We start from the raw sequence: 13,747 nt of genomic DNA, 5'->3' as shown, positions 1-13,747 counted from the left end.
TATCATCTATATGCCACTTATTAAGTATTATGACAAGTATTATTTTTTGTGTATTTTTGGTATATTTTTAAGTACTGTGATTAACACATTTTGCGAACTTTTGCATTAAAAGTTTTTGTTTTTAGATGTATATATATGTATCTTTAGTTTAAGTAGTAACAACATATTTAGTTTAAGCATTATTTTAGATGATTTATATAGATATTAATTCCGTTGCGTCGTTTGGGTACTAATCAAATTATTGAAGCTATTTCCACTAGCAAAAACTGACCATTTTACAATGTTATGACTTTACAACTTATAATTTTACGAATAAGGAACTGTATTTTCCTCGAAAGATCAGTCATAAAAAACTTGTACTAGAAAAAGCCCTTTAAAAACAAATAAACATACAGTATAGGGTACATTGAAAATATACAGAATACAGAGTACTATAAAAAGATATAGTGAAAATAGAAAAACAGAAAGGTAAAAAAAGAAAGCTATTATAAGAAATATCGATGTCAGTTTTCTGGAAGTATCAGTTCGCTCTGCTCTTTAAAAAAATTCGGCGTTTCGTTACTGCTCCGTATGGGCTCGTCTCGCGTGTTTATTAATTGTTTGAGCTTCTCATAGTCGTTCTTTCCATGGTAAATATCTTCTAAAACGAATGTCGTGGTCATAAGGACAGACACTCCAGCGAAGATCACCCACATAACCAGTTCGAGCGTGACCTGAATGAATTATAAAAGAATTTTAATTATCACAATTTTCATTTAGCAAACTAAAAATCATAACGGATCGTAACTGAAAATCATAATAACTTTTAAGCCAAAATTTTAAGAATTTAAATGTCAAAGTATCATCACCTTTGTGTCTTAGTAAGTACAACTTAGAGTTGTAATAATATTAATTATGAAATATTAATTAATATACAGTAACATAAAATAATATATAACTCAAAGGGGTTGTAGTACTCACTGAGAGGAGTAAAAAAATGTCTAATAAACGTAGATCTTAAAAATCGATCTTTTGTAAAATCAGCTTTTGAAAGAATTGATTTTACGTCCTATGTTGATTAGATATTTTTTACTCCTTTCGATGAGTACTGCCATCCCTTCAAGTTATGGACCCTTTTTTACGACCATGCTATGTCATATTAGAGATTTTATATTATATATCTTCTTATTTTCGGCCTCATAACCCTGAAAAGCACTTTGCTCTCAGTCTGCCTATGTCTATAATTTTACTTATTTTATTTACATTAATTTAATTTCTCACTTTCGGTCTTTTCTCTTCCTTCTCTCTCATAAGAGATTATATATATATATATATCTTATATATAACAATAATATATTCTATATAATACGAAATATTTATTTGTATAAATATTTACTTCTACTACGGTTTTCAGGATAATCTTTAAACGATGATTGACAGAAACCCACTGCCAGATTATCACTGGCAGAAGAATGATCAAAAGTAGTGCTTCCAGAGCGTGCAACACTATCAACGATATCGAATGATAAATCATCGATTTTCTTCGAAATTTCCGTCTACAATGACGCAGTTATTTTATCGTTAATATTAATATATATTCTATTTCGTAGTATCTTACATTTTTAAGTACCTATTTTCTAATTTTTCTTTTTCTTCTTGGTTTTCTTCCGCTTCGACTACTTCGTCGTTGTTTCCGCTATCCCTTTGATTTTTAATGTCGTACATGTTAAATGACATTTGGATAAATTAAATGTAAAGGATTTCCCCGAGAGATAACTGTTTGTAGATAGGAAGCATTCAGTACCGTGAATTTCCTAGTACATCTCATTTTAAATTTGTCAGATTAGACAAATTGGACGATGAAAAATTGGATGGACAAGGATCTTGCTATCTTTCGTTTGTTTTCATTTAGTTTCCATTCACAAGGTGAACAAAAAATTGCTAGATACCAGGGGATCACATACAAGTCATTTCTCTTATAAAAATTACTCAGGGTACAATAAAACATCAAATTTCAAATAGTTACATCAATCATAATTCAATTTACGTATTTATGAGTCAATCATCATCTAATTGCAAATAATAAACTTGAAATGTAGATTCAAATTTAATTTATTTTCCTCACAACACGCAGTGTAACAAAATATCAAAATGTGAAATAATAATATCATATATCATTAATAATTAATCGTTATCTAATTACTAATAAACTACAAATTCCATCATCAATAATCGTAATACTATTTGGTAACGTTCTTTATCCGGCATTTACATCATTCGTTTATCGCGCTTTCGATCATTGTAGTAACTCATTTCCAGTCGCCAGTCTTCAACAACCGCTTTCTTCTTTTATGGCACAAAGTGACGCTGACTCAATCGGTTAATTATTATGATAATTAGGCGACTTCAAGGATCCGCAACGCAAACATTTTACCGATTTCTTGTTTGCATATCTTTCGTAAAACAGTCGGGCGTTGCCTTATCGCATTTTGATGTTGTTCCAAGCGATTGAGACAGAAAAAAGCGGTTTGATGGAAAGAATTTCAGTAAGCTGGTTGTTAGTTGTAATAAGATTTCCAACCAACTGGCAAACTGTGAACATGATTTCTTCTTCGATGCTGCCTTCTAGCCACCTGTTGCCTGTACACGAACAGTGGCCTAAAAATTTTGGCATCTTGAGCTTCTAGGTCTTCTGGATCATTTTTTAGATTGTCTTGCTTTGTTTCTGCTTCGATGGATCTGGTTATTCTGGATCTTTGATTCGATGGAATTTGATAGCTGGCTGGAGGTTCCTGTGAATTACTTCTTTCAATATAACCGTTCATTTCGAGATGCTCTTTGGTTTTTCCGTAGGCTTCGACCTAAAATTGATTGATAAAGATGGTGAATTTTATGTAAGAAAATATTTTTTAATGCAATAAATAAAATTTCTATTTCGATCTTTAAGATCGAGTAATCAGTTCTCCGATAATTTATCATTCATATTTTGATGGTTAATAAAGAAAATTATATTGTTTGTATACAAATTTCGCGTTGTATTAGGTTTTTAATAAGTTAAAGAAAATTGTTAATAAAAGTAAAGAAGAGACTCCTTTTAAGGAAGATTATTAGTTTCTTATCGAATTTCAGATTTTGTTTTCAATTGAAATTAGGCTTACGAAAGGAACGTGTTTCCATAGTATAAGTGACGCAATATGTGTTAATGTATATATTTTAAATCGTCAGTGAAATATTTAATTTTGTATGAAGTTCGAGAGAAGACACAAATTTATTTCTATAAAATTAATTTCCCAATTAAACATTATATGTATACATAAAAAGAAAAAGTCTCGGAATGACAATAACAACTGAACAGATTTTCCTATTATCCCATTATTCTAATATTGATATCCTCGAAATTTAGAAAATATTCCCACCCACCGTACGAGCAACCCTCGAAGTGTCCTCAATATCTTTTATAATTTCTTCCTGTGTCTTCTTTTCAATATAGCCATTATTCTCCAAATTCTTTTTTTGCACTCCATACGCCCGAATTCCAGGAAGATCCTCTTCGGAATTAATATGGATCTTTTCCACTTTCCCATCAAATCCATGTTGATTTTCTATATGCAATCTCCTAGTTCGACTGTTTTCCCTGAATTTCCTTGGAAGCCTGTCTGGTATGTCTCCTACAGTCCGCAATCGTGACACAGTTGGATCGGAAAGCTCTGCGTTCAATGATACCGCATAGTTGACATCGAACGATGCCATCAGAAACAGAACCTGCAAAAGATTCAGAATAGAAACAAAAATTCAATGCACATAATTTTTTAATCGCATTTTAATTATGTATGATTTTAAGATAATTGTTATTGAACTTGGAAAAGATTGGACTCTTTTTGTTACGTATTGGTTAGATAATCTATACTGTTTTTAATGTTTCGATAAACAAGTTTTGTTGATACGTGTATGACATTTTCATAAGGGGTTGATATATTTAAATAATCAATGATATCGCTACTATAAATTTTCATGGAGTTTTCCAACTTTTTCTACAGTTGCTAATATTATTATCAAATCATTATAGCTCTATTGTCATAAAAAGTTTTAAATACTCAACGTCCAAGCAAAAAGTTCATTGTTTGCCAAACTTTTATCAATATTTTATTTTACTTGATTAACTTAAAGGTTGAGCTATTTATATCAATATAATACGATTATATGTTATACATGATTATATTAATGATTAATAATAATCAATTAATATCCATACGGTATATTAATGTTATCACCAGACTGATTTTTATGCATTTATGCGAAATTTAAAAGTGCAAAAATATGCAGAGTATGTACATACAATAGATAAAGATATATAAAATATCCAAAAGTAGAGTATTCATAATAAGTTTTAACAAGTAAATCAAATCGCTGTTTAAAATGTACCCCATCAATTTTGTTTATAAAAATACAAATTTGCATAAAAATTCGCAATCCAGATATCACGTTAACTCTCTCTTACCACGAGTGCAGTCCACATGGCGCAAAGATTAAAGTTTCTCAACTGAAGATATCGAAATCCACAACAACGAATTCCGTTCTCGGCGACACTTAGATCACGATTGAGGGAACAGATTGGTCGAGCATCGGTTATATACGTGACGCGTTTGCGATCTCGAGGAACGCGATTAAGTTGCTGCCACTCTTGACGTATACAGAGAGAGGACGATGCGGTTGGAGCTTCCAGTTTAGATGTGAGTCATCTTGGCGACCGATCCTCGGAAAAAAGAAAAGTAAAGAGGGTCGTCTTGTTTCTTTAATCACTATCGAATTGGCTTTCTACGCGAAAGCTCGAATACCTTGAATGTTTTCTTAGCCTGGCCTTTTTTTCCCGACCTTTCATTCCGCGTGAAACGATAGCGATATTGTTTGTAATTTCTTTCATCTTACATTTTACTCCAATGTATCTTCCCGATGATATGCATTATTGCATTTTTAGCATAAATGTATAATATTGATAATTATTATAGATTTTTTAAAATATCCTTTTGTTTCATGTTTTCTTCCTTTTTTTTTTTTTCTTTAGTTGTTATGTGAAGTTGCAATGTTTGAGTTACTTTTCATAATTGTGATATTTGTAGAAGTTTGAACATTGCTTTACATTTTCTGTTATGTGGATCTGCAATAATAATTATTTTTATTTTACAAGGTCATTTTATTGATAAAAGAACCGATTAGATAAATATAAACGCATGTTTGTAATTAGAAGCATTAGATATAACTCTTAACAAAGAAACCACAACTTCTTTTGGCGACCACTCCTAGTTCCTATATGAATAAAACAAACTAATTAGATGTAGATCTTGATAAAAAGAAAAATATTATAGTCTAGCGAAAATCACTGAAACGTACATATCCATAGAATTAAATTCTATATTCTAATTCCTTTTTATTATATTTCAAAGGAATCTTTATAATGTTCAAAATTATATTTCGTATCTGCCAGTTTATTTCTGTAATTGCCATCCATGAAGAGTCAGCCCTTTGCTCATTGACTAACAAATTTCAAGAACAGACCCCTATTTTACACCTTGATAATTCCCTTAAAAGATACTCCACTTATTCATCACATTAGTACGAAGAATTTTGCCAACATACCTCTCAAACTAGTCACCACATTTTTCATAGGTGTTAAACGTCCACTCAGTGGTTGTTAAACATTCGTATGATCGGGGTCATCCACAATAGGGATTCCTAAGTGCGCCTTTCTCCCTACTACCAATATTGCGCAGAAAACAATCGATGATGTACATCGATGCAAACAATCGATTGATCCAAAATTTGATAAATATTCGTTCGAAAAGTATTTGAAGGTTAATTATTCGAGGTAAATTAGCATACAATAGCGCGACCGGTAATAAATCCAAGTTTATGTGAATATAGATTCGTAAATATGCATATTCTATATTAAAATGTATGTATTTGGGATGTATAAATTTTCGTGCGAATATCGTACTGCGCAGTAGCAATCTGAGTGAAACAGAAAATGAATACAGCATCGTGTGCACCGTTGCATTTTGGGATAGAATTGACAATTAAAATATCGTGTATTTGTCGAATGAAAAAGAAGAATGCTTCGTAAAAATGCGTAGAAACACTGAAGAGGGGAATGAAAATTCAAGACAATTTCCAAAAATGTAAAATAGAGTTCCTTTCTTGAAATTCGCGAAACAATGAGATTTTTTGAGTACGAAAGTTCAAAATTTCCATTTCTTTTCTATTAAGGTTCCATATTTAAATGTTTGTTGTTACACGTTTTAGTTGATGATGAATTTATAATACGTTCGAGAAGGCATTTGATTTTTGCAAATAAAATTTGGCAGACATGGAATTGATCAATGGTCTTCCTTTGACTTAACAACATTCAAACAACTGCATATCTTCAAGGTATAATATGTAACTTTAATCTCCTATGTCTTTAAAATTATCACACATATACAATAGCTACCAAAAGTATGTACACATCGTTATATACATATATTACAGCATTTTAAGTGTATTAAGCATCGTATCATTTCAAAGTACTTTCGTATGACTATAAAAATATAATTGACACTATGAAATGTAGAAGTAATATGCAAATATTTTTTGTTCGCTTGATGTTGAACAATTAGAATCTGCTCTCCAAATTCTGAAATTTAATTTTAATGAACATTAATTTGGTGTACACTCTCACCGTACGTCTGCTCGACATCTTCGGTGAATGAATCTAGGAAGGAATGAATGACTAACTATTCTGCCTAAGGGTATTAACATGTCGTTAATTCGTTTCTACAATATAATGTATATAGTTATCGGGACACATTCGTAGAAAACTGGTTTGTGAATATTTATCGAACACGTTTGACCACTAGAGACATTAATCTCTGAGAATTTAAATTTAATCATTATTTAAAGAAAGTTATACGTATCTGGGTTGTTTATAAGAACTCCTTTTTAGGTTATCGTGTTATTTATTATCACATAAATTATTCGTACAGATACTTGGAATTTGGGATTGGAATTTATAGATTTATCTTCTTTGATCCTGATTATTGTTTATTATGCTTTACATTTTTCTGAAACGATATCAATTTTATTAAAGAAATATATTAACATATGTACATGTGTAGAAAATGGTACATACAGTTGCTGCTTTTTATTTTATTGAAGATTAAAATTGAATGCCGGTATTGAGTAATATTAACATTTATGTTGGAAATTCTTGTGAATATTTTAGAGTTTAATGTATTCCGATTAATTTTCGGAGTAAATAGTGACACCGTTTAATTTTTCTAAAGAACTGTATGTTTTCAGATTGATTTACAATCTTGTTTTAAGATTAAGTGTAGAAAGTCTTGGATTGATATAAGTTCTTTCTCAAGGAAATAAACGGTAGTAGCTCGTTCGGGAATGTCATTGAAGTCCTCATTCCTTGACAACCTTGTCATCATTTACAACGTTCCAATCATCCTCGCAGTCTTAAGGTACATTTCACAGTGTTTCTATTGTTACTTTCTATTCTTTTCTATTGGCGTAATAATTAGAATTAATTTTTTATTCATATTTGTCGGAAAAACAAATGTAATTCAATTCTTTTATCTTTTAATACATAGATAATAATATATATTTTCCTAATTTAACATTTTCAATGTTTTTTTTTTCAAAATTAATAATTTCCCACAATCCAAACCATATATCATTATTATAAATTGTTAACATGTTAACAAAGGTAGAAAGGAAGCTAATTTCAAAATTTGAACTCACAGTTCAATTCATATTCAGTTTAATTGAAAACTTAGTTTCTTCCATAAAACGTTCTCTTTAATGTTTAATTAAATAATCATGACGTAAATGAAAACAATACTTTATTTATACATTGAAATATAGAATCATAAAGCGATAAGAAACGTATCAATCAAAATATCTTCTTTTCCCCTCTATCCAAGCACAAATCATATTTCCTTCTTTCTCTTTCTCGTTCTAATCCTCTTCGTTTCTAATAACCGCCGTTACGAGGTCTGTAAAAATATCGTCTTGGATAATAGTTGTCATAATCCCGATACGGTGTGTAACTGTATCGTCGATTGCTTTCGTCATAGTATTTAGACCGCTGCTGCGATTCCTGCCGATACCTAAACAGAGGTCTAAATATAATATCTTCAGCTACATCCATGTCACCTGTTTCTCGTGAATAATCCATTTGATCATCCTGCAGAGATGGTGTCAGCATTGCCCATTGCGACACGACTATTGGAGACAAGAACTTTTCGTTTGTAGCCAAACTTGGGGCTGCTTCATCCAAGTAGGACACTGGCGCACTGCTATAAGGTGATAAAGCAACAGTGATCTGAAAGCGGAAATGTCTCCCTTTTTATTAATTTTTTATTTCTTCTTATATTGTAGATAGCAGGAAATAATGTATTGTAGCACTAAAAGAAGATAAATAGGTGAATATCTTGAAATTAGATATTATCCGTCCTATATTATTAAAATATTAAGTGTTATTAGTGTAATATTATCAATAAGTATTATATAATATAATATTAGTAATATACCATTTATTGATATCCTGTTTTTTAACATTTTCTTTCTTCTATCCCTCTACTTTCTTAACTTTAAGTCCTTTCTATCTATTTTTTTATTTTTCCACAACTACCATAATCAAGATATTTGCAATAATATCCCTACTTTCTAATTTTATCTTTCATTACAGATATTTTCTTCAGTAATTTACCTCCGACGGTGTGGAAGATTTCCAATAGTCAAGATTGACCGACAATGAACTCTGATCAACAAAGTCTTGAGCTTTCTTCTGAATCTTCTCGCTGTTATGCTTCAAGAATTCAACTTGGCTATTCAGCTCGCCATTTTTAACTTGATTAGGCAGAATGGCCACGATGGGGCTGTTCACTTTGTCCTTTTCAGCGTTTGAGGGATCAATGACCGCAACAATAGGAACGGCCACCTTATGCGAAGATGAGTCTTCCGGTAACACAATTCCATGACTAAGCTTGTCTTCCAAGAATTCGGTTTTGTTTTTACGTTTCTCGTTCGATGATATCGGTTGGATCACGTCCTGTTCTGAGAAGGACTCGTTCTCTTTTTCTTCTGATCGGTCGTCGCTGCCCTGGAAATCGAAAGAAGGTCAGAAATTGCCTGTATTAATAATTAATGAAGATTTTGTGAGAATTATAATAGAAAGTGAATCATTTAACTGATAATCCTCTTTCGAAACATTTGATTTAATAATTTAAAACCATCGAATAAAGATTTAATCTAAAAATTTTAATAATCTTTAAAAAAAATAGATAGATAGAAAAATAATTGTTAATACTACTATAAGAAAAATTTGGTTCACGTAAAGTAATTAAACACCATACTATAGGATGAAATTTGTAAAAAGATACTGCAATGTGGAATTTTTGAACCACATGCAAACGAATTGATTTACCCTGTAAATATCTACACTCAGTTACATGGATGAGGAAAAAACAATAGATTTATCTAAATAATGGATTGTGTTTTTCTAGCATGATCAGATAGATACGCTTCACCTATCGCAGACGAAGATCTCATTGGATGGAATGTCCATGTTAAATTATTATTCTCTACCTCTGGCGTATATTCACGTGCGTCGTCTTCGAAGAATGCTTGGTTCTCTGGCAATGAAGACTCTTGAGCTTCTGCTTTCTTCGCTTCAGTAATATTTTTTCGTACGTCTTCCAAGTTCTCAGTGGGAACCACCAGAAGGTGTTCGCGTTTCGATAGTATCTTGAATAAAAGGTAATACAAATTTGGTATACAATAATAGTATAATAAAATAATAAAACAGTATAATAATTATTATATATTATAAGTTATCAGTACCATTATTATAAAATCAAACGATACAAATTACCACAATAAAAATTTTAAGAACTGATCTTTTAAATAACATAAAAAGATCTTAATTTTTATTTAACAGCAGCTACGATATAGTAAGATCATATAAACAGTCCAGTACCACAGTTTATATTTTTGGTGCATCGCGAAATATACTAATTATCTTAAAATACCTAGAATGCTAATTTTTAACTTAAATACTTTCCACTTGAAATACTCAATTTTTAACTCCTAATCTTCAGGTTGTACGAAAGGAGCACGAGGATTACACAAAAATAATAATTATAGTATACTTTGTTCGTTTAGTCGTTTTATACAAACCAGATTGGGATTGGTGGCTGGCATTATGAATACATGCTTTTTAACAACTAATCCATTTAGAGATCTATTGGTAACCGTATGATGCACAGCATCCTGGACAACTGGATCCTGAACGACTGCAGCTATCGTTTCGTTCTTATCGTGTGGGGTTGGTGGAAGTAAACCCTCTACATCCTCTGGCGTCAAAGGTTTCCCCATTGAACCATTCCCATAGATTAAGGCCAAGCAAAAAACAAATTGCAACGTGATCGCCTAAAAGACAACAGTATTAAATCAATATAAAAAATTAATACACACTGAAATAAAATTGAAATTCTAATAATGATATTTTACTAAATTATTTATTATTTCAGAGAAATTTGAAGAAATGCTGGATAATTAAATTCGTAAATACGTAATAAAAGCAAAGATAACAATCGAACGTACATTGCGCGATATTCTAACGCTTACTCATGCAATACTAAAAATGCTGCATTAAAATTTTAACACACAATTTTCACACTATACTTTTAATTTACATTATTTTACTAATCGTAAAGTTGTAAAATCCAAAATGTTAAAATTACTATTTTATGGTTACAGATAGAAATGTCTTTACTCGAAAATGTATTACGTATATTTTACTATTTATAGAAACTGTGGTTATACATAATTATACCCTTTGTGGTACCATTTTATGTTTCATCGAAGCTGTTATAGAATCTTCTTGAGTCTTCTTTTATAGTAATACTCCTTGAATTTTCTCTTTCCTTGACAAAAACCTGAGCAACGTCTTTTCGACTTTGACTAGTAATAACGGTTCGTTCGTGTTTTATACCAGGTACCAAAAGAATTATCGTTGTCCTGCTAACAGACGTGAGTATCAACCTTGCGGTACATCACTTTGCCAGTTGCGCCGTGAACTTGTCTTCTCGACTTTACCATCGCATATCACTTTTCCTTGATCAACTGCCGTTAATCAAAAATTGATTATATACCACTACTCAGTTTTTCTCAGTTTTATTCAAAGTATAGTAAATGTGAACAATGAATCCTCATATTACATATCTTATCTCCATTGCCGAATAGTAAATAGACTGTAAATATAATGGCCTGAAATAAGAGTAGGCAATAGTAAAGTAATTATATCTGTATAAGATTACAGCACCACACATACACATACACATCTATAATCATTATTAAGATTTTCGTTTTCGAAGATTTCTGTGTATTTATTCCAAACGCTGTTCACGTAAACGCTATTTTAAATCATCAGGATTATTTGGACACTAATTTGGTAATTAGTATGTTGTTAATAATATTCAGACGTTTAGCGATCACTTTACCAGTTATTTCTATATAGCCAACTATAAAAGGGGCAACTTCTTTTTCCGGTTCTTCAGTTTCTCATTACCACTTGAACAGTTCATACCGTTATCGTCGAATTAAGTATTTAGATTGAACGATCTTAAATATTGTCCATTTTTAAGATTCTTTAGCAGTGACAACGAAGAGAATGGCACACTCTGTTTGTTTCTTCAGATTGATTATCTTGTTAAAAATTCTCCAAGCATTTGAATGCAACAATTTGGAGACAGAAACACTTTCAATGCAATCTCCAAATTCTGATTTGAGAAATGACAATGAGACAGTATATAATACATCAAAAAATAACTCAACATTTATAAGCTCTACAAAAAGACCAGCTTCTTTGGAAGAAAGTGTATCAGTTTCTGAAAAATGTTGCAAGGAAGCATTCACAATGACAGAGTCATTTACAATGGATACTACAGAATCTAAAGATAAGGAAGAAAATCAACAGATAATCACCATACTTAAAGAATCAATTCATAATTCCGTTTTAGAACCTTGGTATCGCGTTAAACGAGATAGCGAAGATGAAGAATATCAAGAGCCATCAAATTCAAACGAATCTTCACAGGATAATACTTCTGATTCTGATCAGGGATTAGCTGTGGATGAATCTCAAAATAATGATTATGAAATCACAGAGGAAGGAACCGAAGATGCATCAAATAAAAATTCCAATGAAGAATCTTCCAGTCTATCTGATCCTGTACAAATAGATTCTGCGAATGTTAAGAACATAGAAAAAAGGAACACATATTCAGAAGAATCTACGGAAGAAGGCAGATTGTATCCTCCTTGGTACCAGTCAACATTTGGAAACAGATTTTGGTCTAGTGGTGAGAGAGATTCTTCTCACCATTTTATAAGGGTTCCAGTATTCCCAGGAAAATAGTGTATTTTTTATATGTCTGTGTATTCATGTGATTAATTAAAATAAATGTATATTATGTATATATAAAAAAAGTAAAAAGATTTCTTAAGTATTTTATTACAAGAAATTTATTGAATGAGATTAATAATTACATAAAAAAATCATATTACAAAAACAGTTCATCAATTATAATTAAAATACTTAACAATATTGTTTTAAATAAATACATGTAAGAGCTTACTTTGGTGCCTTTGGTAGTTTTCCCTTACAACTAAAAATTACCTTCAATTAGAGTATTATCTTAAATTACTAATTCATACTTTTATACAATATAAGCTAAGATTTCATCTTAAAAATATCAGTACAAAATTTTGTGACAAATTACAGAACATAAGAAAGACTAAATAAATTGTAGAAAGAGAACAGAAACTTATACATCAGAGATGTTGTTTTCTGCATCTACTGATGCTTCTGTTTATCACGTGGGCAGTTTGCTCATCCAATTATCAGCTCTACTATTTATACTCATCCATTAACGAGTTCGATAACTAACGCAGCGTTAAAGACCTCTCTATTTCCGCCTTCGATAACTTCCATGCCTTGTAAGGATTTTCTATCGTTCTCATCAATGATAGAAGAAATATAGTACAAAGTTCATCTTCGAAAATTGAATAATAGTTAAATCTTCAAACACTTATACTCTTCAATATTCTTCCTATCTCTATTGCATCCTTCCTGGAGATTACAGATCTTCTTTTAGTACTCTTCTCTTCTTAGATTCTCCTTAATTTTCATTACATTGCTTTCAAAGGAATCTAGCTTTCCTCTTTTCCACAGAATCTTCCTCAAAATTGAAGTTCCTTCCCATTCCATAAAAAAGGGAACTTCATATTCCTCTTTTCAGTCATAAATTTCCGTATATGCTTCTTTATAAGGTGGTTTATGGGTTACATGCGTTCCTTTAGCTTCCAAATCGTTTGTCCTTTTGTTTGTCATGTTGTCAACGTCATAACCGGCTCTATTAACGTGATTCAGAAGCGATTTTCTCGACGATTCATATCTCTGATTCGTTGCCTATACGCCAACTGCTGTCGGTAGACGAACAGTGGTCGAAGAACGTAAGTACCAGCTGCAGTTTCAAGATCTCCTTGATCTTGTTCTTTTACATCGCGTTTCTCGACCAAAGTACCATCAAAATCCCCCTCTGACCCATCCAATTTGCTCAGGAGAAATGCGTATGCTACTGGACTTGAGTCATCCTGTCGTTTGCTTCTAAGATCGGTTGGTTCCTCGAGCAAAGTCGAAATGCTGGCAAGTGACTTGGAA

At 31.4% G+C, this 13,747-nt stretch overlaps 3 protein-coding genes across 5 annotated transcripts; all 3 read right to left on the bottom strand.

The window, feature by feature from the left end:
* LOC117211688 lies at positions 1–2,077 on the bottom strand. Its single transcript, XM_033455847.1, has 3 exons — positions 1,610–2,077; positions 1,376–1,535; positions 1–713 (listed from the first exon to the last, which is right to left on the bottom strand). Exons 1-3 carry the CDS (start codon positions 1,714–1,716, stop codon positions 504–506), a joined length of 477 nt encoding a protein of 158 aa, XP_033311738.1. The 5' UTR covers positions 1,717–2,077; the 3' UTR covers positions 1–503.
* A 186-nt stretch (positions 2,078–2,263) lies between these two features.
* Positions 2,264–5,045, bottom strand: LOC117211687. The gene is made up of 3 exons (XM_033455846.1): positions 4,478–5,045; positions 3,400–3,741; positions 2,264–2,840 (listed from the first exon to the last, which is right to left on the bottom strand). Exons 1-3 carry the CDS (start codon positions 4,493–4,495, stop codon positions 2,538–2,540), a joined length of 663 nt encoding a protein of 220 aa, XP_033311737.1. The 5' UTR covers positions 4,496–5,045; the 3' UTR covers positions 2,264–2,537.
* A 2,800-nt stretch (positions 5,046–7,845) lies between these two features.
* Positions 7,846–11,178, bottom strand: LOC117211686. 3 transcript variants are annotated; one of them, XM_033455845.1, is made up of 6 exons: positions 10,859–11,175; positions 10,201–10,452; positions 9,610–9,768; positions 8,732–9,124; positions 8,176–8,344; positions 7,846–8,015 (listed from the first exon to the last, which is right to left on the bottom strand). In XM_033455845.1, the coding sequence occupies exons 1-6, from the start codon at positions 10,883–10,885 to the stop codon at positions 7,978–7,980; spliced, it is 1,038 nt and encodes a 345-aa protein (XP_033311736.1). In that variant the 5' UTR covers positions 10,886–11,175; the 3' UTR covers positions 7,846–7,977. The 3 variants fall into 3 exon arrangements, with proteins under 3 accessions (XP_033311736.1, XP_033311733.1, XP_033311734.1); XM_033455842.1 differs by having other exon boundaries at positions 7,846–8,344; positions 10,859–11,178; XM_033455843.1 differs by having other exon boundaries at positions 7,846–8,344; positions 10,871–11,177.
* Between the last annotated feature and the right edge of the window lie 2,569 nt (positions 11,179–13,747).

Source organism: Bombus bifarius, unplaced genomic scaffold (genome assembly GCF_011952205.1).
Source record: "Bombus bifarius isolate JDL3187 unplaced genomic scaffold, Bbif_JDL3187 scf7180000008240, whole genome shotgun sequence".
Lineage (NCBI taxonomy): Eukaryota > Metazoa > Arthropoda > Insecta > Hymenoptera > Apidae > Bombus > Bombus bifarius.
This window is presented reverse-complemented; position numbering and strand designations above follow the sequence as displayed.